The 24,280-nt window shown below is 48.0% G+C and overlaps 1 protein-coding gene across 3 annotated transcripts in view; it reads left to right on the forward strand.

Annotated features, from left to right (window-relative positions):
• Window positions 1-24,280, forward strand: part of LOC149346718 (uncharacterized) — a 67,233-nt gene that overhangs the window by 24,321 nt on the left and 18,632 nt on the right. For 2 of the 3 annotated variants that reach the window (XM_089586639.1, XM_089586640.1), the window contains exons 2-4: window positions 14,552-14,653; window positions 17,189-17,241; window positions 18,655-20,545. In XM_089586639.1, coding sequence (XP_089442765.1) covers window positions 14,629-14,653; window positions 17,189-17,241; window positions 18,655-20,545 — 1,969 coding nt within the window. In that variant the 5' untranslated portion in view covers window positions 14,552-14,628. Of the gene's footprint in view, window positions 1-6,720; window positions 6,961-14,551; window positions 14,654-17,188; window positions 17,242-18,654; window positions 20,546-24,280 lie in introns of those variants that run through there. The other variant, XM_089586638.1, reaches the window with a different exon arrangement.

The raw sequence follows: 24,280 nt of genomic DNA on the forward strand, positions 1-24,280 counted from the left end.
TTGCGACGATCAGCGCTCTGCTAATGATCACGGGTGATCTGTCTTTGTCAGCGGTTGACCCGGAACCCTCAGGGCTGTCAAGATTTCCCCCTTGTTGCGATGTTATTGTGCTTTGCGTTTCTTAGGCCGCACTCATAGTGGAATATGGCATGAGGTAACTACCGTAAACGTGAAGCCGAAAGCGCTCAGTGGCTCTGCTCTTATCACCGGCGTTAGCGCTTCTCAACTGCGAGCGTAATAATACTAGTGAGGTTAACGGGCTTCGCGCGGTGGTGGATGCAATCGGATTGTTGTCGTTGGAATGTCTATTACCCGCCGAAGCGGCGGTTTCGGCGAGGTCGTTACAGTAGAGCCATAGTTCTCTCCATTCAGCCGGTGATATTGTGCGCGATTCTGTCAGTTACGACGCCAGTGGCTTTTTTTTTTTTTTTCATTTCCGTCGTGATCCCGCAACGCGTTTCGATCGGTACCCCCTTTCGAACTGGGTTTGTGCCCACCGACTCTAGTATAGGTCTTGGGCCATTGATTGCGCAGGGCTGCCATGTATGGCGCAAGCGGTTACTTATCTGTTACTGTTCGCCATCGCAGTAGCTGTTGTATGTAACAGTCGAATTAGCGTGCTTGCCTGGGAGTGGTTTGGCTTGGCTATAGCGTTTGGCTTGGAAAACATGACTGCACCGTGGTTCAGGTCGTTGCGTATTTATAACGATGTATTGATTAAAACGTGGAAGTATTACACCGACTTCACTTCCGGGGTTTCGAAAATGCATATTCGTACGGTTTTCTCATAATTTGGCCTAAAAGCTGGAAACTGTAGTGGCCACACTGCGCGCTGTAGTTTTCAGTTGCGGATTTTTGAATTCAGTAAATTTTACGCTAGTAAATGTTCGGTTATCAGGCGCGTTTCGAAATTAACGAACCGTTTCTGAGATGTTCGCCTCCACTAAAATATTTTGCATCTGGTACCGCGTTTTCAATCGAGCTCAGGCCAGTCCAAATGCGGAGTTCACACCTTGGCATTGTGACGGTGGATGGACGATAACAGCGTCAGCTCTGTAATTGCATCCACGAACTGTTCAGGGAAGTTTCGGTATCAGTCGGCCGCAAGCGAGTCTTGCAAGGAGGTACGGAAATGATTTATAACGGCTTTTGTGTTGTGTCTCGCCGACGTAACGTTCGGAAACCCTTCGCGAATGCTGCAGTCGCTTTATATGTCATTGTCTGAGCGTTCACTCCAGGCGCTTCTTTGAGACTGCCGGTTAGGTTCAGACACTCGACTAACCGAATGTTCATTTTTGTCTGGGGCAACGATTGCGCAGCGCCTACGGAAAAGCGTAAATGACGCATAGTTTTATTGTTATTGTTAATTACGTCAGCACAGAGTACCCGTTTTGGTGAAGATCGGCTTCCCCCGTGCGTTATTATGCGTCCTTAGGGCATTTTCTTTTTGGCCTCTCTACCTTTCGTCGCAGGTCGCCGTGCGTCGTATACTAGGCCGGCCTGCATGCTTTGGGAGGCGTGAATCGTTTTGGCATTCGCTTGGCGGCGGTATGCGAGCTCGCTTGCTTGTTTGCTTTCTTGGCCCTATGCCACAGGTGGCGTTTATCTGACAACCAGTTTCGCCAAGCGGTGGGGACAGCATTTATATATACGCTTCCCGCTACGGCGCGGGTCCCGTGCGTAGGCTCGCACACGGGTGCGCCTCATAAGAGCTAACTTATAGTGCCGTCGATTTTCGTGTAATCTGCGTTAAGCTGGAACCGCATGGCGCGTTTTTGGGCGCGATTGCCGCGCGGATGGTGGGACGCGCGACGCGTGCCCAGCATAATCCAACATGAAATCGCGCCGCCGCGTGGTTCTACGCTTGTAGAAAAAAACGCCTCGCGCTGCGCGTCCACTGACGTCACGGCCAGCGTCCACCAATCAGCGTGCAGGCAGGTGTCATTTTGGTTTTTCGGTTTGCCAACAGATGGCTCTGCTCTCCGCGCATCTCGCAGATTGGAGACGGTGTCGATATTATTTTGCTTGGAGACATGAACGGCCACATCGAGGATCTGGATGGATACACAGATTGTAACGGGAAGTTAATGCTAGACTTGTGTGAGCGGCACAACTTAGTTATTGTCAATAGAGAAACTAAATGTGAGGGACAAATCACGTGGGAATCCCGTAACAGGCAAACAACCATTGACTACTGTCTAATGTCGCAGGGCATCTATAGCAAGCTCGCAATAATGGAAATAGACGAAGAGGGGAAGGACAGCCTAGGAAGTGATCATAAACGTATTAGTCTACAGTTGGGAGCCCTAGTCAAAAGAGAAATGCAACGAAGTCCAAAAGACAACGCAAAATTAAATGATGAACAAATAGCGCTAATATCAGCCGATATAGAAGAAATAATTGAGAAACGCCACATGGAAAATTGGGATTATAATCAGTTGGAACTGCTCATCGCTACAAAAATGAAACAAGTGAAAGGAGTTAACCGCTGGAGAGGAAAGAGGAAGCCACGAAGCTGGTGGAATATGGAAATTAAGGAGGCCATCGAACAACGACGGGTGGCTTCAAGGGAACACAGAGAAGCAAAGAGGGCGCAGTTATCTGTAGAGGAAATAGAAAAAAAATGGGAATCTTATCGACAAAAGAAACAGCAAGTTCAGGTCCTAGTCCAGGCTAAAATAAAGCAGTCCTCTGATAAATGGCTGGCTGAAGTTCGCGAGGCAAATAAAGGGGGGCCAAGAAAATTCTGGAACCATATAAGCTGGTTGGGAAAAACAAATCAAAGAAAGCAGGAACAGATTATAGATGCTGAGGGAAAATGTTTGGAGGGAGACGATGCTGTGGACAACATTACGTCATTTATAGCTGCGTCTTTTAGCGACGCCAATGGGGTAATCTCCCCAAGTGAGGCGGCAACACAGGACAGCACAAAAGAGAACAGCTTAGAACTGACTAGTCTTAACTGGGAAAAGGCGGAAGCGAATATTCCTAAAACCACATCCGCAGGGATAGACGAAATTCCAATTAAGCTGATTAATGAACTTGGCCCAAGAAGCAAGGACGCGCTGATAAAAGCATTGGAGGCAGTCATAACAAATCAGCAAATTCCGCACAGCTGGAGACAGAGTAAAATGAATTTGATTTATAAAGGGAAAGGAAAGATGAACATAAAATCCTTCTGTCCGATTACGATAACATCTGTTATGTACAGGCTGGCAATGCAGGCGGTGAAATTAAAAATGCAGTCATGGGTAGAAGGGAATAGGATACTCGGAGAACTTCAGAATGGGTTCAGAAGGGGTAGGCGGTTAGATGATAGCCTGTTCGTGCTTACCCAATGCATAGAAATAGCTAAGGCGGAAAATAGACCTCTGTTTATAGCCTTTCTAGACATAAGCGGTGCATACGATAACGTGAACAGGGAACTCCTGTGGAGCATATTGAAAGATTTAGGTATTGGTGATGAGGTAATTGATTCTCTACAGGAAATCTACCGAGATAATGAAGTTGAAATTACATGGGAAGGGAAAAAAAGTACCACAACTGTAGGGGTGCACAAAGGATTAAGGCAAGGTTGCCCTCTATCACCGCTGCTGTTCATGCTTTACGTGATAAATATGGAAAGAAGGCTAGAAGAAAGTAATCTGGGTTATAATCTATCGTACAGATTAGGCGGAAATGTAGTTGAGCAGCGACTCCCGGGTTTAATGTATGCGGACGATATTGTACTGTTAGCAGATAGCCAGGAAGATTTACAAACTTTGGTTAATTGCTGTGGAGACGAAGGAGACGCTCTAGGATTCAGTTTTAGCGCAACTAAATCAGGTGTGATGATTTTTAACGATACAACTGATCAGGTGCTTACAATACAAGGCCACGAAATACCCAAAGTGGCCGAATACAAATACCTCGGGATATGGATAAACGAAGGGCAGATATACACGGAAAAGCATGAACAGGCTCTTAGGGCAAAAGGACGAAGAGACGCCGGGATAATGAAACATAGGGCATTATGGGGGTACAACAAATATGAAGTACTAAGAGGTATTTGGAAAGGAATAATGGTGCCGGGACTTACTTTCGGCAATGCGGTTCTGTGCTTAAGGGCAGAAGTTCAGTCGAGATTAGACGTAAATCAGAGAGCTGTTGGAAGATTAGCACTAGGTGCCCACGGCAAAACCACAAACGAGGCAGTACAAGGGGATATGGGCTGGGCATCGTTCGAGGCACGGGAAGCTAAGAGTAAAATACTATATGAAGAACGCCTGAGGAAATTGGACGATAACAGATGGGCAGCTAAGGTATTTAAATATTTATACAGAAAGAACGTTGACTCACAGTGGCGGAAAAGAACTAGAAAACTAACCAGTAAGTATGCCGGTCATGAGGACGGAGAAAGAAAGAGCATTAAACGACAGGTTAAAAACGCGGAAGTTAAAAATTGGATGAATTCAATGGAAAAGAAACATAGTGTAGAACTATATCGATTCTGGAAAAGGCAGATCAGGAAAGAATTTTTCTATGATAACTCAAGAGGCAGTGCCCTACTTTTTGAAGCTAGGTCAGGGTGTCTTAGAACGCGCAGCTACAAAAAGAAATTTAACGAAGAAGATGACACATGTGCAGTGTGTGGTAGATCTGTGGAAACAATTGAACACCTCATAATCAAATGTGATGGTATCCATCCGGATGTCGATGCAGGCACAGTCACTCTTTCTGAGGCCCTAGGGTTTAAAGATAACAATGGTCATGTAAATAAATCTGCAGTGGAAGTCAGCAAAAAGCGATTGGAGGATTGGTGGCTGAAAAGCAGAGATGTGGCATAAGGTTAGAATAGTAGGAAACCGTAGGCAAAGTTGATGGAGAATCTTAATGAGAATTGCCAACACAGTAAACAAAAAAAAATAATAAATAAAGAAAAGCTGAGCATGGTGGCAATTGCCACCACCCCGTTTCAAAGGGGGCGCTCCTATCCATCCATCCATCCATCCATCCTCGGCGGCACCTTTTTGGGGGAACTTTGCTCTTTCCTCTGAGGAGCTGGCTGTACTGTTGAGCACGTCCAAAGAGCCACGTGCATTCACGCATCGTGTTCGTTCGCGCGTAGTGTTCGGCCAACATGTACAAGACAACCTTTAACGAGGTATAATTACATGAAGATTGTTTTTATTGTAGTGTCCTGTAAATTAAAGGGCATATTATGTATGCGGTAACAGAAAATTCACCTCGTTGGCAGTTGTGTGGTCTGGCAACCCGAAAAAACGCGGCGCGACAGCGCCGCTTCATTTTTCTCGTAGGGGTGCTCGCGCGTCGGCGGCAACGCGGGCGTTCGCCGCGCGTCGCGTTTTTCGCTCGCGAAAAACGCTCCATGCGGTTCCAGCTTTACTCCCATAGAGACACTGCGCGCGAAATTTTGTTAGGGATTTGAATGCGGCTTGGGCCGTCGCGGTGGCTCAGTGGTTATGGTGCTCGGCTGCTGACCCGCAAGACGCGGGTTCGATCCCGGCCGCGCCGGCGGAATTCCTTTGGAGGAGAAATTCTAGAGGCCCGTGTACTGTGCGATGTCAGTGCACGTTAAAGAACCCCAGGTGGTCGAAATTTCCGGAGCCCTCCACTACGGCGTCCGTCATAGCCTGAGTCGATATGGGACGATAAACCCCATTATCCAACTAAACAATGCGGCTTCCTCGAGGCTTTCGAAAGTCGTCGGTCGCTGGGGGGGTCGCGGCTTGGTGGTGTGCGCGGAGCATTGCTTATTTCACGACGCGCGTTGTTTCTCTACAGGTGTTGTGTCGTGCGCTGGGTTCAACCCTTGGAGTGACTTGGTGTATTTTGTCGATCTTTGGTTTGAGAAGTGTATGAAGTGCGCAGTGTTCACGTGTCCACATTGCCGACTCTCCCCTCCGAAACTTTACTTTCGATGCTAGTCCGTCGACGGAGAAAAAAGAAATACGAAAGCTTAACCCCCTTCGGTGGCCTGGCACGGCTAATGTTTTACGATGTTGCTTTCTCATATCGAAGCATGCGCGTTATTTCACGCGCGCGCTTTAACTTGGCTGCTTTATATACTTGTGTGTGTGTGCGTGCGTGTGTGTGTGTCACGCGCGTGGCCTCATTTCCAGCTGCGGATGACGCGCACTAGATGGCGCCAGTGGATGCGAGAGGGAGGGGTGGGGGGGGGACGATATCCAGCAGCGCGGATGGTGGGGGGCGATCGAAAAGCTCGAGGTCCCCGTCTGTCAATCATCCCTCGCCCTGCGCCTGTATGTATGCGAGTACGCGGCTTCCTCCTTCGCCTGCTGCCGCCTTCTTGCGACGCATTCCTCGGTTCTTTCTCCCGTTGGAAGAGAAGATGAGCGGGGCATGCCCGTCGTGCCGGGCTGCTGCACTTGAGACGGCGGGGCAGGCAGCAACACGAAGATAAGAAAAAAAAAAATGGCTGCAGGAAGGGAAACCGAGCCTCCCGCTGCGTTCTGCGAGGCGGCAGCGTCGTCGGAAGAGCGCTGCCGCCACCGCTGTGCTGGCTATTTATCTATCTATCGGCCGAGCTCGCAGTGATGTATGGAGGGATGAAAGAGTGGGGGAGGTGGCTCGGAGCTGAGCGCCGCGGAGAGGCTGGAGGGGGAGGGGGAATGAATGCGCGCGCGCATGTGTGTGGGGGGGGGGGGGGGGGGGGGAAGGAAAAGCGCGGGAAAGTAAAAACGACGGGTCGGTCCGGCGGCGCGGGCAGCAAGCAAGCAGCCCCTCGCTCTCCGGTCGCTCTGGCTTTCCGGTCGCCGTCGTCGCAGTGGCGGCGGCAGCATTTGCGTGTCCCGCTGCCGGCTCGGACGTGGCCCTCGCCCCGCGTGATGGGTTGCTGCTCTCCGCGGCGGCCGCTGTGGATACGTTCGTTGGATCCTGCGAAACCGCGCTAGTTGCTGCTGCAGCTGCGGCTGGATTCGGCCATGTTGGCGTGGTGCGGTGAGTGTGGTTCGCCTGCGCTGCTTTTTCCTGGCGATGCGGCGTTCTTTGCGGCTCCCCTTGTGCGCGAAACGGGGCAGCGAGCGAGCAGCTGGTTGTCGTCTGCTCGCCCCCGATTGCGCCGCCATGTAAACAAACACGCCGCTGGGGCCCAGTCCGCCCCGCTGATGGTGCGATTCGAGAAGTTTGATTTCGCCGGCTTGCTTTCCCGTGCGCTGGCTTTGCGCCCTCGAGCATTTGGAATGACCGCACTGAGGGTTCTCGTTGGCGAGATACCGTTCCGTCGTCTGCTGCCGTGTGCACGGTGTTCGCGCGCGCGCATTCGCCGTCTGCTCTCGTTAGGCTTAGCCAGAGACCAAATCGGGGTGGTGGTGGGCTGCGGCAAACGCGGCACTGCATTCGGTTCCGATCGCACTTTCTGAGCCGTAACGAGCCCGGTACTCGCGGCGTTTTGCGTTGCTGCTTCCTCTCCGCAGTGATGCCGACCGGGGCTGCGTCTGTGCGTGCGTATCAGTGCGTATTCTGACTGGCCGAAGGAGAAGGCGGATGGTGGGAGGGGGGGGGGGGTTGCGTGTGCTCGTAGTACGGCGCAGATCGATTGGAAACTGGAGGAGAAAGAGGTCGCACTGCTGCTGGGGCGGGTGGGTGGGATGAGGGGCCAGTGCGCGGGCGAGTGGAGGGGGGAGGGGGGCCGGTGCGTGTGCTGCCGGCTGCTGTCGGGGAACCCAGTTTCCTTGGAAACGGCAGCTTGCCGGCAGCGGCGTGTTGGAGAGGTGGGGGGGGGGGGGGGGGGGGGGTACTTTCCCCGGCTTCCGCAGTCGTCGTCTTCCTTCGGCTTGTGTGTGTGCATGCGTGGAGATTTAATTAGTTCCCTCACCCTTCGGCCCGTGCCTGCCCTGTATTCTTGAGATGGTGTGGCGGGCTCCGTCCAGATAAGGATGCCTGACGTCGCCTCTGCGGCTGGCGACTGGACGGGCTGGTGTGCGACGATGCTGTCCAGGAAGGAACCCCGTCGTTTTCGGAAGAAGACTGGCACCCCCCCCCCCCCCCCCCCCCCCCCTACTCCTCGCGGCCCCTGCGACGGGAGGGCTATGAACGTGTCACTCTAGGCGGAGCACCGGCGATGCCGTAATAGGGGCGCGATGACCAATTGTTCGATGTGTGTAAGGCTCGCGCACTGATCGATTTTGAGGTGGGCGGAGAGGTCGGAAGGGGGGGGGGGGGGATCTTAGCGCGATGCGGAACTCTCGCTCAAGCAGCTTTCAGGTTAGAGCTGAATTTGATGCCTTGTTGGGTGTGGAGGAGTGACTGGATATTGAAATGAAGAATTTGGGACACGTTTCTGGCTGGCCAAAGCAAGTTCTGCAGAAGGCAGCGACGCATGGGTTCTGTCATGCTCACGAGGACTGACCGGCGCTCAGACTGCAAAAAAACAAGAACACTTCCAGATACACGCTGTTTACAGCTGATGCAAAAATGTATTCCTACTGAATGCCCTTACCGTTATCATAAATGTCTGGGCATAATTGGGGACAATATTATCAACCAATCCAAGTGGAAGATTTTTGTTTTTGATGGAGGCTTGTTTTCTCTTGATAAATTCATTTGAACTTGCTTACCAGCCACTGTTTACACTGTTCGGTTCTGTAAAGTGTCGGCGCATTTGTACTGACTGTAGTAGTAAGATTCTTGCCTTAAACTCATGTGAACCCAGCCAGATGAGGTGGTTTCATTGCAGCTGTTCCCAGAACTGGGACAAGTTGCAGAGATGGATATCGCCTGGAAAGCACAGTAAAATGGCGTTCTCATTTTCCATTCCGCTTAGTCTGCACAATGGAACGCTTTCATGCACATTTATGTAATGGAAATGCATGTACTCTTGCAGTACTGTTTCCTTGTATGGTACTTCCTTAGTTCACTAGACTTTGCTTGAAAGATAAGGCTGCCTATAGGAGAGTCTCCCAATGTGTAAGTTAGCTTCTCTGCAGTGTACCTTGCCCAACCAGTGCAGAACAGGCAGTTTTCCAAGCAGGAAATTTTAGGGCAGTTGGTTCGTTTCTTGACATAGGATATGTCGGAGTGGTTTTATTACCAGGTCGACATATCCTACATCAAAAAACGCATGACTTACTTATATTTTCTTGTTCCGCCAATACTTGGGCTAGGTGCATTTTGCAGAAGCCAGCTTTAGAGTTGAGAAGCTCCTGTTGATACTCACACTTCATATCAGATCACCCACCACTTTTTGTGGCAACAAATCGCACTTGTAACTCGCAAACCTATGGAGGACAACAGAGTGCCCCCTTGTATTTGTTCCCTGTTTCCTTTGCTGTTTGCACCTTAAGAGATTAACTGCGTGGAACTGTTGTTCACAAATTCATGTTTCATCTACACTGACATTGTCTTTAACAGGGCTGGAAACAGTAACATTGGAATGAAGAGCGTAGCTTTGAAACAACATATAGAAAAGGTCAGGACAGGACTGGGCGCTACACTTGAAACGAAAGACAATAAACTGGAACACAAATAGTCCTCGATCAAGTAGTTTTTTTTACTGTTCGAATGATACCTCTCCAGTTGGACCTAGTTAAAATGGAACCGTGCTGGTTCCAGTTAAGTTTGTCTTAGTTAGACATTAGCTGTTCCTTGTAACAGCTCAACAGGAACATTTGTCTTGCGTGAAGTGGCTTCTGGACATGCGTACATAGTGTAGCGTGTGTTTGGCCATGGTTTCACCTGGAACCCCAAACTGCACAGCTGACCTATGACTGGTCCAAGCTAGGAATACATTATTTATTATTTGTTTATTTATTTGTGACGCTGAGTGTGCCGCGCGGCATAAAACGTGGTGTTAGTCACGAAAGGTAGAATAAGTTAAAGAAATGCATGAAGCCCGGTTGCTTGTAAGCTTCGGGCATAAGCTTCGGGCATAAATGTTTTTAGTTACCCACACGTTCAAACTAGAGTCTAGGAATACATGTAGTTGAACTTTACACGAACTGCTTCAACTGTTTCAAGCTGAATCGCCCAGTGATGATGATGGGGCTATACCGTTTTTAATGAATGGGCTGTGAAGTATATCATACGGCCAAGCAAAAATAAAAGGAACACAGTGGTCAGTAGGCTTCACAATAGGGGATATTCAAAATTCCGCAAGTGCGCTTTCCCGCATAACAATGTTGCCCAAAACAAGATGGCTGACCATGCGTTTCCAGCTGAAACGAAGCACGAAAGACTAGTTTTTGTTTGGTTCTTCCAAAATACGTTTCTTACATTCTATATACCCCTTTCCAGCGCCTGTCCTGTAGCCCACGTAGTTTCTTTATAGTGAAGTCGGCCATCTTGTTTATGGCAACATAGTTATGTGGGAAAGCGCACTTGCAGAATTTTTAATATCCCCTATTAAGGCCACTTTAGTTGGGGAATGGCATGAAAAATGTAAAGGCAAGAACCACACGTAATAAGTACCTAATTGCGACTCCTGTGTCTTGTATGTTGTTTGTATTCCATGACAAACCAATAGCAATTTGATGGCTATTTTCGTTTTTGGAAAATGAGCTCAAAACAGGCAAATTCTAGAAAGACAACAGTACCAGTGCTCAACAGGGCACTGTTTTAATGGGAGTCAATCACAATGTTGCGGGTACAACCCAGTCATCCATGTCTTCACAAACTGTAGTTGTGCAGAACAGGTGAGACTGCACTTCCCTTGTACTGGCGGCATTGCCCCATACTAGTTTTGCAGCGTTAGCTTTGCATGGAATGTCGGGCCTGTTTCGTGGCCTTCAGTGTCTGCCGAGGTGCGCAGCATGGGTGCCATGCGGTCCATTGGTCAAGCACCGCAAGAGTGCTCGCTGTAAATACGCCCCAGTTCTGCCAGTGGCTCGTTGATTATTTGTGCGGTGGTTCACATGCATGCTGCATTCACTCACGCGGGTCTCTTCAAGAGACTGTGTGACCCAGGTTAAGTTGCAGTCGGTGCTAGGTCACGGCCCTGAATGGTTTTAGTGTGGCCATCATGAAGCACAAACTACACACTGAATCTCTTACCCTGCAGGAACACCTATTGGAAACAAATTCCTCTAACCCCACCACAGACCCAAGTGTACTACAGCCAGTGCTGAAATCTGAAAAAAATCTGTGATGGTTGTGGTATAATTTTGTCATCTCTTTGTAACAAAAAAAAAATAATAATAACTTTGCCAGTAGTACATGCTTTGCCAACTATCCACTGTCATTCAGTTGGTCTACAGCTGGTTGGCCTATAACTCCGATGTTCTTTTTTTCCCCCAGCTGGTAGTACTACTGCCGTTTGTTTGAAATAACACACTGTTTAGGTTCCAGTTCGTTCTCATTGGGAGCCAGCTGCATTCCAGTAGCCGTGCACCAGCAAATTGGTTTGTGAGGAAAGGAAATGGTGCAGTAACTGTCTGGTGTATCTCTGTAGACACCTGAACTGCGCTGTAAGGGAGGGGAGGAAGGTGGGAGTGAACAAAGAGGAAGAAAGAGGTGCCGTAGTGGAGGGCTACAGAATAATTTCAACCTCCTGGGGATCTTTAACGTGCACTGACATCACACAGCACACGGGTGCCCTGCACCAGCAACTAAATGCCATTTGGGACTCGCGAAGGACTAGTTTGTTTACCAGTTTGTTCCCAACTGGTACCACTAGATTTCCAGTAAAAGCTACCTTATCCCAGTTGACGGTATCAGGTGAAGCCAGTTAACATCTAGCTGATAGTTTTTCACCCGAGTGATCATCACCTGGCAACCTAGATAGCTTCTATGCAACTGGTTAGCAGAATGAGCAATTAACTGTTGTCCATGTCTGACCTCTGAAAAGTGAACAGGCACTTTCAGAGGTCGGCAAGCTGTGATTGTGTTTGAGCCCATGCCCTAAGATTGCTGGTTTCATTCAGCTTTAACCTTAATGCTCAACAATGATTGACATGTTTGCCTCGAGTTTCCCAAATGTTAAAGGTGCAAGCAGTGAGCTGACCTGATTCTCTATAATAGGGGCTGCAAGGTGGATACAATCTGCCACATGCCTCTTGCCTCCTCCTCGATCATCTCCATATTAAGCATTTACATTTCTTTATTTCTTGAGTGCATTTTCTTTATTCATTTTGGGTACCGAGCTATCCAACTTCAGATGTTGAGCTACCATATTGAGATGAAATTTGTACCATTGCTTTAGTTCGGTTGCTTTCCTTTGACTTTTGAAAATGTGGCATGCATTTATGCATGTATCCCAAGGGGTGGGGACAAGCCCCCCCCCCCCCAGACTTTTGTTCTGGTTACACCTGGCACCCCTCCCTCCTAGCCGATTACCGAGGTTAAAAATCAGTGTCTTTTGCTTAACTTCTGGTACAAATGAAGTCATTTGACAAAATTTCTGTAATAGGGGATATTCAAAATTCCGCAAGTGCGCTTTCCTGCATAACTATGTTGCCCCCAACAAGATGGCTGACCATGCATTTCCAGCTGAAACAAAGCAAGAAAGACTAGTTTTTTGTTTGATTCTTCCAAAATACGTTTCTTACATTCTATCCACACCTTTAGCGCCTGTCCTGTAGCCCACGTAGTTCCTTTGTAGCGAAGTCAGCCATCTTGTTAGGGGCAACATTGTTATGCGGGAAAGCACACTTGCAGAATTTTGAATATCCCCTATTGAGGGGGGGTTCAGTAAAATTGCTGCACTCATTTTTAAATCTCTTGTTTTTGTTGTGGGACACAAAATGTCCTATTTTTTTTATATAATTCACAAACATGGAAATGACAGGTTACGCAGAAAGATAAGTGTTTGTGAAACTTAATTTTTTCTCATCTGTTGCTATTATTTAGTTGCGTACAATCTCCTAAGCAGCAGTTGGCATGCATGCAAGACCTGCCTACCTTGTACACTGCAAAAAGTCATAAACATCAGAGTCCTGCTCCAGGGCAAACACCTTGGAGCAGACCTTTGGGAGCATGGATGGCACGTGATACATGATGCCTAATAAATGCCTGATCAGTGCCCATATTTTTTCCATCTTGCTTCTAACATATCCTCAAATTGAGTCGCATCATGAATAACAAACATTAAGAAAGGTTTCAGATCACCAGTTGAACGAATACTCTGTAATAAGCATAGAGCATCTGCTAACTTTCATGCGGTGTTTGGAGCTTTGTTCAGGAAAACGTATGTTCTCTGTGCCCTTTCATATATACACATATCTTAACAAGCCCCCTCATCCCTTGCCTAGCAGGGGCATTTTTGGGAAGAACTCAGGTTTGACCCGATTTTCAAGAAATGTGATCAGGGTGCAAAAAAAGGGGGGGGGGGGGGGGGGGAATTTGGGTTTTACCTGAGAACGAAGGGCTCTAACCCTATAGTGTTTTATGTTACGGTTTCAATTGCTTGCTGAAGAACTGTGTCAAGTTCCTTGAAAGACTTCCTTTAATTGGAAAGGAAAAAGATCTCATTTCTTATGTTTATAAAAGCAACACTAGGAGCTTCAGCAGTATGCCGTCTCTGTTCAGTCAAAGACCCCTGAGGGGCTGGGCAGTTTTATCGCTTGTGCAGCATCGTCTTAGCCAATGGTTGTTCTTCTGTGGGCAAGCATACTTTTATGCATGTGTAAATCGAGGCAAGTGGTAGAGTTGCTTATTTATTTACAATACCCTAAGGGCCCTCGCGCGAGGGTATTACATAGGGGGGATACAAGCATGAAAATATGGCTCAGGTACTTGAAATAAAATACATGCAATAACGAAGTATGAAATAAAGCTAGTAGTGTACACAAATAACACAACAAACAATGCAGAATAAAACACTCAGTAATTGCACATAATACAACAAAAATACAAAATCTGTTAGTCCATGGTTTGCTTTAACGAATGCTGAAATGATTGTAAGTTAACCTCAGTACCTATGTGTGATGTCTGGTTATTCCAGTCTATTATGGTGCAAGTAGTGAATAATTTTGTGTAAATACATGCAATAACGAAGTATGAAATAAAGCTAGTAGTGTACACAAATAACACAACAAACAATGCAGAATAAAACACTCAGTAATTGCACATAATACAACAAAAATACAAAATCTGTTAGTCCATGGTTTGCTTTAACGAATGCTGAAATGATTGTAAGTTAACCTCAGTACCTATGTGTGATGTCTGGTTATTCCAGTCTATTATGGTGCAAGTAGTGAATAATTTTGTGTAAAGCGATGAACGGCATGTTATGCGTTTTATTTTGTTATCGTGGTCACGGCGAGGAAAGGCAGCAGGGTGTGGCAAAAAGAAGTCGTCGTGGAGGGTGGGACTGTGATACAGTTTGTGGGGTAAGGTTAGGCGATTGAAGTGGCGTCGACATCATAGTGGTTCCAACTCGGCACGTTGTTTTAATGCTGTGACACTGGTGAAGCGTTATAAGCCATTGCCACCCACAGTTTATTGCACAGTGGTCTCAATGGGTTGTTTGCAATAGTACTAATTTCCTGCACATTATGCCTGGAGCTACCTTTGTGGTGAGACTTTCTTGCAGCTTGTTCGTTGACATGACGTTTGCACTCTCGATGATGATGACATCCCCCTCTGTGTTGTGCAGGACGTGCGGAGAGGGGCGGTGTGGTGGACGGCGTAGGGGCCCAGTACGCCAGCTCCCCCCAGGTTCCCTGGAGGGGCATGGCCGATCCAGCCGCCTACCCGGGTGAGAAGCGATGATGCATACAGGCACCGCGTGCCCACCTTTCGTGGGCATCGCACTCATACATCATTTCATCAGGCCATGTTAACGAATCGGATTGCTTGAGTTCTCTATCCTTCTAGGAGGTGTCGAGTGATCCTGGTTTATTACTGTTATTGTTATTTCTTATACCTTGCAGACCCACTGAGGCATCGGATTAGGGGCATACATGTCGGTGATAAGAGCAAAATGAGACCAGCAAAGCAGATGTTGAAACAAAAAGTGGATACAGTTGTGGCCAGAGTAATACTGGCCATGCTCCAGAGTTATAACTTGTCATTTGCTAACTAAGGGTAAAACAACAAATGCGAACTGTGCACTAATCTGTTTAGTAAGCCAATGAAATGCATGAGCTGCTGGTCTTGGAATGCTTGGCGACTAGGTATAGGGTGTAATGTGTTCAGGAAGATAGTTTAAAGTTCTCTCTCCATTGCTTGTTCAGTTTGCTGCCCTGAGCGTGTATGTACTTATTCTTGAGGCTCAAAGCTATTGTGGAAAGGAATGGAATTACAAGCAGTGCCAGAGTGCTCGTAAGCACAATGAGAGAACTCATGAATGTGTGGCACTCTTGATGAGTATCATTCATATTGGCTGTAGTGGTGGCAGAAAATGGTTCCACCCGCTGCAGTACACTTGTGGAATGAAATTTGATGCAGTTTATCTACAAGGTGGCGCACTTACTTTAAAACAGTATTTGCAGTGAGGTGGAATGCATGAATGGCTAGAATGATGTGATTATTCTAAAATGGGATTACAATAAAAAAAATGTAAAAAAAATTATAAGGAAGTTTACGATTCTCCCTAAGCGTAATGTGAGCGCAGCTCTCTAGGTTCATTGTTTTGCTTTGCTGGGTCGTTGGCACGTCTGGCAACGATATTAGTTCAGTAGTATTATTAGTTGATGAAGAAGACAATGTGCAGTGCACAGCGCGAGAGTGTGTTGCAGTTTAACACGACGTGTAATTGGCTGCGGTGACAGCCTAGTGCTCTTGTGCAGTGGCCAGCGAAGTTGATCTGTTTGCAGTGCCACGGGTTTGAATCTTATTCACTGCAATAATTATTTTTATTTATTTATGGTTCGGCTCGGTTGCACCTACGGTGGTGACATGGCCCATCCGACATGCGGATGCTTAAGAGGTGCACTCTGAAAGTGCTTGGTGAGAATATTTACTGCACTGATCACTACCTATGTTATACCGCCTCTGAAAAAAAACCGTACTTTTAGCTAGCATTTCAAACTGAGCTGCACACCTCTTTGCTGCTGTGAAAATTTTGGCCTTCGACATAGCAAAGCTAGTGGTGAGGTGTGACTTCAGTCTTCAGTATAACTGCCTTGTTGTGCTTAATAGTAAGTGAAAAAAGCAATAAACCAAAAATAACATTTGGCACTGTATTGCTTGCGCTGGCTGAATCAACAATACTTTTGGTTTGGTTTGGCATATGGGTGCTTAATGTCCCAAAGCGACTCAGTCTATGAGGGACGCCGCAGTGGAGGCCTCCGGAAATTTCGACCACCTGGGGTTCTTTAACGTGCACTGACATTGAACAGTATACGGAACAATATTTTTGGTGGTAACAGTTCTTGCGAGTTGTTGATTGGCATCAGGTGTTTTTAACCACTCCTCTTGCAGTGTTTTCGTGAAATGCACATTTCCAGTTATTATGTCCTGCCTTCATGCATTGAAAGAAATATGATAGGTGTAACGTTAAGAGATGGGAAGCGGGCGGAGTGGGTGAGAGAACAAACGCGGGTTAATGACATCCTAGTTGACATCAAGAGGAAGAAGGGGGCTTGGGCAGGGCATGTAATGTGAAGGCAACATAACTGCTGGTCCTCAAGGGTAACTGAGTGGATTCCAAGGGGAGGAAAGCGTAGCAGGGGGTGCCGTTTGGCCTGCAATGGGCGTAATCGGGCTGATGATGATGGTGTTCATGTATATTAGGAATGAAGGTCATAGAAAATCTGACATTCAGCATGTAAAGCAGCATGGCAGGAAATGTTTTCGTTGTGTGCTTACCGACTCCAGTTGTAAAAGGTGCAGTGTCGTAGTGAAAGCCCAGATATGTGCATACAGTCCCACAGATGCGTCCCTTTCATCATTATAATCTGACTACCAATCTGAGACTCTAGTGCCACGTGACTGTGGCCTTTTCAAGACCTTTGTCTGTATATGTGGGGTGTGTATATTTTGATGCACATGCGCTGGTTGTCTGCACATCAGCTGTGGCATTATGAGCATGCATGCTTCACTAGCACCCACTCTTGTGGCATGTTGCTCGTGTGACCTTGCCACGTTTGTTGGATGCCCTTTCATTACCACCGTGGGATTCTCAGCTTGCAGCACATCTGAGCGTTACAGTCTCACTTTGAGGTGCAGTGTTAGTTGTGCCTGACGGTGTTGTTCGGAAACCTCATTTGACAATGAACACTGCGGTACAGGGCTGCTAATCAGGATGTAACATTACGCTGCTGGCCTAATGTGTACTTTTTTATTTCAGGTTGCGTTGGACAGAGCATGAACTTTGCGGAACACCCTTACGACGGTCGTGCGGTGAGTCCCAGTCTTCCCATGGCCGTTTCTTCAATTTTTTAAATAATTGATAACTCGCCACGTACAGATGTAATAGCACATATTAGCTGCATCTGCTTTTAGTCTCCTCGTGTCCATAAAGGACTGCGTGGCTGCCAGGAAATTGAGTCCAACTGGTGCCAATGGGAGGAGTGTGCCTTAGTCCTGTGCTGAAGTGGCACCTCTTAACTAGCACCACGGCAGTTATCTGTGGTACAGTCTGTACGAGTTTTGTTGGGGCAGAGGGGCAGGAGCTTGAAAGTGTTGATTCACACCGTAAGGCGTTGGAGAAGATCAAAAAGTGGAAGGCTGTGCAAGTACGTGCTAATATATTTGTGCAGCTGGGATAAATGTGAGAGGAATATTGGACTGAATGTTTTGCTTCACCACTGATCACAGTTGTGTGTATTCCACTTAGAACCTTCGGTGTCCCCTTCCCCACGAATACCTTGGCTGGGGCTGCGAAAACAGTTCGGATTGTGCTAGTAGTGGCAGCTGTGGCCTTGATGAAGCCAGGTCCCTTTGACAAAGTAATGGCGCCAGACTCGAGGCCTGGCCTCCGCCTATCCTCTGGTTCTCCTCTGTAACTGTTAGCCTCAGTCTTTCCAACTGGTCTACTGCGGTCAGCCCTTAAAGAGTCACTGAGGGCAGATAGAAGTTGGCCTGTTTTGATAAAGTACGAGATTCTAATCACAAAAAGGCCACAACAAAATACGGGTGTCTCCACCACTGGCAAATTTCTTAAGTGAACTTTGTGCATTGACACCAGTTTTTGGGCCCGAGTCCTTGAGGTTGGACAGCACCACCATTCACTTTAAAATAGCGGCAGCCAGTTCTCCATTGTGTAGACGTGATGAGTTTTAATCCAGGAGCGGGAAAATTTTTGAACTCAGTTTTCTGAGCCATAAATGAGTCCTTCACTGCCGGACAAATGTCAGCATAATACCCAAAGAGAGTCAGAGAATTAATCGTCCTTGAAGGTATTTTCGCAGCTGCATTGTATGCTGCAGAGAAACCTTTGTGCAAAACGCTATACCAGTATCTGTGTTTGCTCATTGGACTTTTTGGTTAACCGAGCTCTTCACTGTCACTTGCATAGCTGTTTGGCCATAAGGCTTACGTAATTCATGCTATGTTTATGTAAAAACTCTCATGGCGATTCATGTTGAAATCTACTGAAGAGAACGTTAGACTGATTCCTCTTGTCTCTGATGTACTTGGCAGTTCTTTGTACGTTTTGAAGGCCAGACATCTTGCATGCTATGATAGGCATTGTGCTTTTGTTAGCATCCTTGGAACATGCGCTTTTGATGGTGTTTCAGACAAGCTAACGCTGCTGAGACCGTAGGAAATCCATGGCTCATATTTCTGCATCTTTGGCACTTTACCTCGCAGCCCGGTCACTGTCAGAGTGGTGGTGGTGGCTACCCTTATCCAGCACAGTACCGACCCCATCCTAGCTCCCCACCAGCATCGTATGGTCCGCCACCGGGACAGCACTGTGGAGGTGGCAGCTACGGCAACGGCCCCATGCCAAGCAACCCTGGGCCACCCTACCCACGCCAGCCGTATCCCGGGGCTGTGCCTGAGATGCGCTACGGTCCCCCCCGCCATTCGGCTCCGCCTGCGTATCCGGGCTCGCCGGCGCCGCATGCGAAACCACCTGGCGCGTGGGACCACGGTGGCGGCGGAAACTACGGTGCCAGACCCTCCATGATGCAAAGCCCGCCCCCGATTCGCTCCCCCGTCAGCAGCGCACCGCCACTTCACAACATGGGCAGCTACCGAACTGTACCAGGACACCCTCCGTCTCCGTTGGGTGTTGGAGCTCCACCCCCGCCTCACGGCAACATGCCGGTTCCCCAGAGCCAATCGCCCTCGTGGTCCCAATCGCCGCGCACGACTCCTTCCCCACTGGCCTGCCACGCGCGATCCCCAGCCCCACAGCAGCCCCCGTTTTCTCCACCGACTCCTGCACCAACTCCGCAGCTCCAGAAGCCCCCATCTCCGATGACGGGGTCTCACGACCCTCTCCAATCCTTGGAGAAAATGGTCCTTTTGGACCCACACGGTGGCGGTGGGAACATGAACTACAGTGGCATGCAGCAGGAGTCGTCCGGTTATGGCTCGACCGGTGGCACGGAGAGTGCACCGGGCTCACCATATCCAACGTACTACAACCTCGACCAGAACCGCATGTGCACGCCACCGGACCCGGGACCGCCGTACGGCGTAGCAAACTTCGCTGCCACGGGTTGCTACCGCACGGTGCTGCCCAGCGCAGAGAGTTCGACTATGCGTGGTGGTGAAAGGACCAGTGGTGGCATCTCTGCGCCGCCCCCCTCTTCTGGTGTGTACCCTCCGCCCACAGTGAACGGTGTGAGTGACGGTGACTTCGGAACGAGCAGTCCGCTCGGTGCTCCGCAGAGGTGCAGTGACTTTGACCGGCCGTATGCTGGACCACAAGGGTCGCCCCCTTGTGACGACCCGGCTAAGCGACGGCGGAGTTCGGACAGTGCGCTGTGCGGTCGACCGTCTAGTGTCGGGTCTGCTGGGTCTTCGGGAGTGACGTCAACTTCGAGCTCGGTGGACAGCGGGTGCAAGCTCAGGCGTCGGAGTGTTGCGGGGGTTCCGGACGGCTCAAGTACACCGGTTCCCCTGGCTCTCACATCGAGTGAGCCGGTGACGCAGAGGGTAAAGACGGAGCCGGAGGCTACCACTTCAGAACCAGATCGATCTGTGCCCCCCTGTGAAGCGGCAGACAGTGCTGGTACCTCAGCGCCTGCTGCTGCTACTACTGCTGCTGCTGTTGCCACCACCGCAGCAGCAGCAGCGCCACTACAGCCATCGCCAACAAAGCGCAAGAGGGGCCGACCTTTTGGCGCCAAAAACAAGGTGAAGGACTCTGCGGCAACGGTCAAGCGGAAACGGCGCAAGGTGGCGGCACACCCGGCGCCCGCTGCGACACCCACTGTCGCTTCAACGCCGGTGGCGGCCAAGGTTCGCACGCCTGTGACGACAGGACCCTACATTCGTGTGGTGGGGACGCGTGAGCGCCCTCTGTTGTCACACATTGTCAATGTGGCTCCCCGCACTGTGCCAGAGGACGAGAGCAAGCGGAAAAAGGTCAGTGCTGCCGCGACTCGTGTGGGACCGCAGCACACGACGGGTCGGCGGGTCGCCGGATCGGCGGCGCACACAAGCACGTTGTCGCCCCACTACGACGCGGTGACGCGGGACCCTACGTGGCTGTGCGCGTTTTGCCAGAAAGGCAGCCATCACCAAGGTGAGTGCCCCTCCAGTGCTGTTGGCCGGTGTTGTGCTTCTTTCAGCTCGGCTCCACCTTTCGTGGCTTGTTTTGTGTCAGAATGGCTGTGGTATTGATGAAGTGAAGCACCATCATTTGCAAGCTATTTCTTTTGGGAGATAAGGAAAAAATTGTAGTGTTTTACAGTAGTTAAATCAGTAGACGTGTGAAAGCCTGTGCTTATCCTGGTTGGCTCATAGTTTTGCTTTGCTGGGTCGTCGGCACATCTGGTGGTGATATTGAGACCCAGGTTAGGTTATAATCAAAGTTGATGAAGGCGATGTGCAGTGTGCAGTGCGAGAGTGTGTTGCAGTTTTAACGCAAGGCGTGATTGGCTGCTGGGATAGCATAGGGTTGTCGGGCAGTGGTCAGCAAAGCTGATCTTTTTGTGTTGCTGCAGGTTAGAACCCCAGTCGCGGCCATATTTATTTTATTTATTTATTTATGTTCAAGGTCAAGGCTTCAGCGGTGAATCAGCTTTTGCAGCTTTGGTCTCGAAGTAGTGCTTTCCCTCTGAAAGGGCTGGTGTGTTTTTGGGTGTTGGTTGTCATGGTTTTTTGCACTGGAGAGACAGTGGTTCTCTAGAGGGGTGAATCACAACGCTCTGAAGTTTTTGCATGACACAAGGCTGCTGTGATTGATAAATAATTGGCTAATGGATTCTTAGTGCCATTTCTTTGCACTGTGGCCTATGAACGCAGTGGTGATTCGTGGATTAATTTCGACCAGCTGGGGTTTTCTCAAATGCACCACATCTTTGGTACTCGGGAAGAGTAGCTAGCCATTCACTGCTCGGCACCCAACTGCCGTAACCAGTGTGTTGCTGTACCTAGTGCCGAGCTGTTGTGCATTTTCGCAGTGTCAGCACTGACACTGTTTCTCTCACTTTTGTTTTGAGCACATAATTTTATTCCTTTTTTTATTGCTCACTGAAGTGGCAGCAGTAACTTTCATTTGGTAGCGGGAGGTATGGGCTCCAAAATTTGGATTGTAACATTTTTCTCCCCTGCCACTTGATTCAAATTTGTGACACTTAAGGCGATGTTGAGACTTTATGGACTCCGTGGTGATTGGCAAAAAATGTATGGCGTTGTGGGCTAGCCTTGGGAAATGCACGCACAAAACAATGCAAAAACATTGCCACAATCGGCTTGTGAAAGTGACCAGCGGTAGCAATGCCTATATTTCATTTTTTGACCTTGTAAAAGGCCCGTATTCAGTGAAAGTTGCCTCTGTCTTTAGAATGTGGTAATATGTCAGTTCAGCCGATAGAGACAAACTTTAGCTCCTCCGTGCCCCTTCAAGGTACTTTGTACGAATGCTGATTCAGTGGAAAGTTAGAAACCCTTCACAATAATAGTCTTGTGTCCTCAGTGGTGGAAATAAAAAATAAAGCCGTGGTGGGGGGCTCTACATGTTCTCAGTGCAGAATAATCTGAACCTGTCAGTTGGCATTGGTCATGGCCATGCTGTGCATCGAGTCCTTCTAGTGGAATCCGAGATGGTCAAGTTTGCCAGCACAGTTGCTTTTTGAATATCAAAGTGGGATATCTGCAGCAGTTCCATTGGTCTTTGGCCAGACGCTGACGGTAGCGGCATTCCAGTCCCAATCCCAGTTTTTAAAGAGCAGCTTCAAAGCTGTGGACAGTCTTCTGAAAGGTTTTTGAAACTGTTTAAACTACTAGCACTTCATTCTCTACATTTAGCTCTCGTTTGTTTGTTTGTAGCTTGCTTTGTGGCACGCTGCCCAACTAGCGCACCTAATCCTGATTTGGCCTAAGTATGCAAATCAACCAAACACGGTAAATGTAAAAAAGGGCTCGTTCTGACATACATGACAGAAGCCAACAGTCTCCAAAGCCAACAGCATCAGGATGGTGGTATTTTTTTTTTTATGTTACGTTCATCAATGGGAGATAGAGGATGTGCAAATCGACCTTCTTTTTCTTTTCTTTTTTTTTTTTTTTTGAAAAATGCACAGTATTATTGTAGTCTCGCCAAGCTATATTTTAGTCAAGCAGAGATTTATCTGTTTAGTTCTCGCACAACATGATACGGTGGGAATTAGGGCCTGACTTGCACTCAAAAGTGGTAAAAAATTTTTGGAGTTAGTAAGGGGTTAGTAGTATCTACCTTCGGGAGGTAGTGACTGCAGATATGTGCGTGAGAGTGAAATAGCTAAAAAGATAATAGTTGGAAGGCACTCTTAATATTATGAATAGCAGGGTACAAGTATCCCTCAAGAGGACAGTGCACAACAGTTGTGTCTTGCCTGTCCTCGCCTTATGGGGCAGGTTGCAAAAAGATTTGAGTATAAATTGAAGACAGTGCAATGAGCTACAAAAAGGAAAACGGTAAGTTCAGTGTTAAGCAACAAGAAAAGAACACTGTGTGTCAGAGAACAAATGCTTGTTAATATCCTAGTCGAAATTGTGAAGGCAAGATAACAGATCGTCCCTTAAGGGGGGACGAGGGTCTTAAAACTAACTTTTTTATTTATGGCTAGAGTCTCATGAAATTTTGCACACAGATGCATTTCTCTCTTCTGATTCCAAATATGCAATCATAATTGAGCAGGTGGTCTTATATCTTGCGAAGTCCAGAATGTAATTAGGTAATTTCTTATGCAGCTCTAATGAACTTTATCATTGCATTTTGTTGCTTTTATTTAGATGAATTGATAGCCAGAGAGTTTCCATACACGATGACATTCTTCGTTTTTCTCTAAAGGCATGTCATCCTGACATACTATGTCGAGAGTAAGAGGTCACACTATTTGACACGGCAACTCGTTAAGCTAATCGTAAATTGCTATTTATACGTGGCCTAAACCAAAAATATAAGAATGTCATCGGGTATGGGAATTCGCTGGCTATCAATTCATGTAAATAAAAGCAACAAAATGCATTGAGAAAGTTCATTAAAGCTGCCTAAGAAATTACCTAATTACACTCTAGAATTTAAGATAACTTTTGATCTAAGACCACAAGCTCAATTATGACTACATTTTTGAAATCAGAAGAGAGAAACGCATCTGTGTGCAAAATTTCATCACATTCTAGCCACAAATAAAAAGGTCTGTTTTAAGACCCTCGTCCCCCCTTATAGGTGCACTGAAGAGGATTCTGAACTTGTCTTTTTGCCGCGGGAACTCGATCTACACGTTCCTAGCATTCTTAGAAACTGCAACTTATTGCCCTGTATGGCCGATTTCCCTAATTAAATCGAATTAACGTCTGGCTCCCGCCCTTTTTTTTTTAATTCTCCCTCGTACGGTGGGCGGAGTCGACCAACGCGTGAAGTTCCTTTCAGCCAGCTCCGTGGAGGCTTTGCTTTCGCTTTATTTTGTTTTTTAGGTTTCCACGAATAAATAGTTTCATTCGCAGATAATATAGCCGCCAAATAAGCCCGCAGAAATAAAAATACGCGCGGACTATTTGCTACTACGGACTACTACGTATTACTCCGCCGATGGCAGAGCGGCAAGCCGCCACGGGACTGGGTGAAAGGCACTCCACGCGTTGGTCGACTCCGCCCACCGTACGAGGCAGAATTAAAAAAAAAAGGGCGGGAGCCGGCCGTTAATTCGATTTAATTAGGGAAATCGGCCACACAGGGCAATAAGTCGCAGTTTCTAAGAATGCTGGGGACGTGTAGATCGAGTTCCCGTGGCAAAAAGACAAGTTCAGATTCCTCTTAAGTGCACCTTTAAGG

Source organism: Amblyomma mixtum, chromosome 4, assembly GCF_055824585.1.
Source record: "Amblyomma mixtum isolate Tamu chromosome 4, ASM5582458v1, whole genome shotgun sequence".
In the NCBI taxonomy this organism is placed as follows: Eukaryota; Metazoa; Arthropoda; class Arachnida; order Ixodida; family Ixodidae; genus Amblyomma; species Amblyomma mixtum.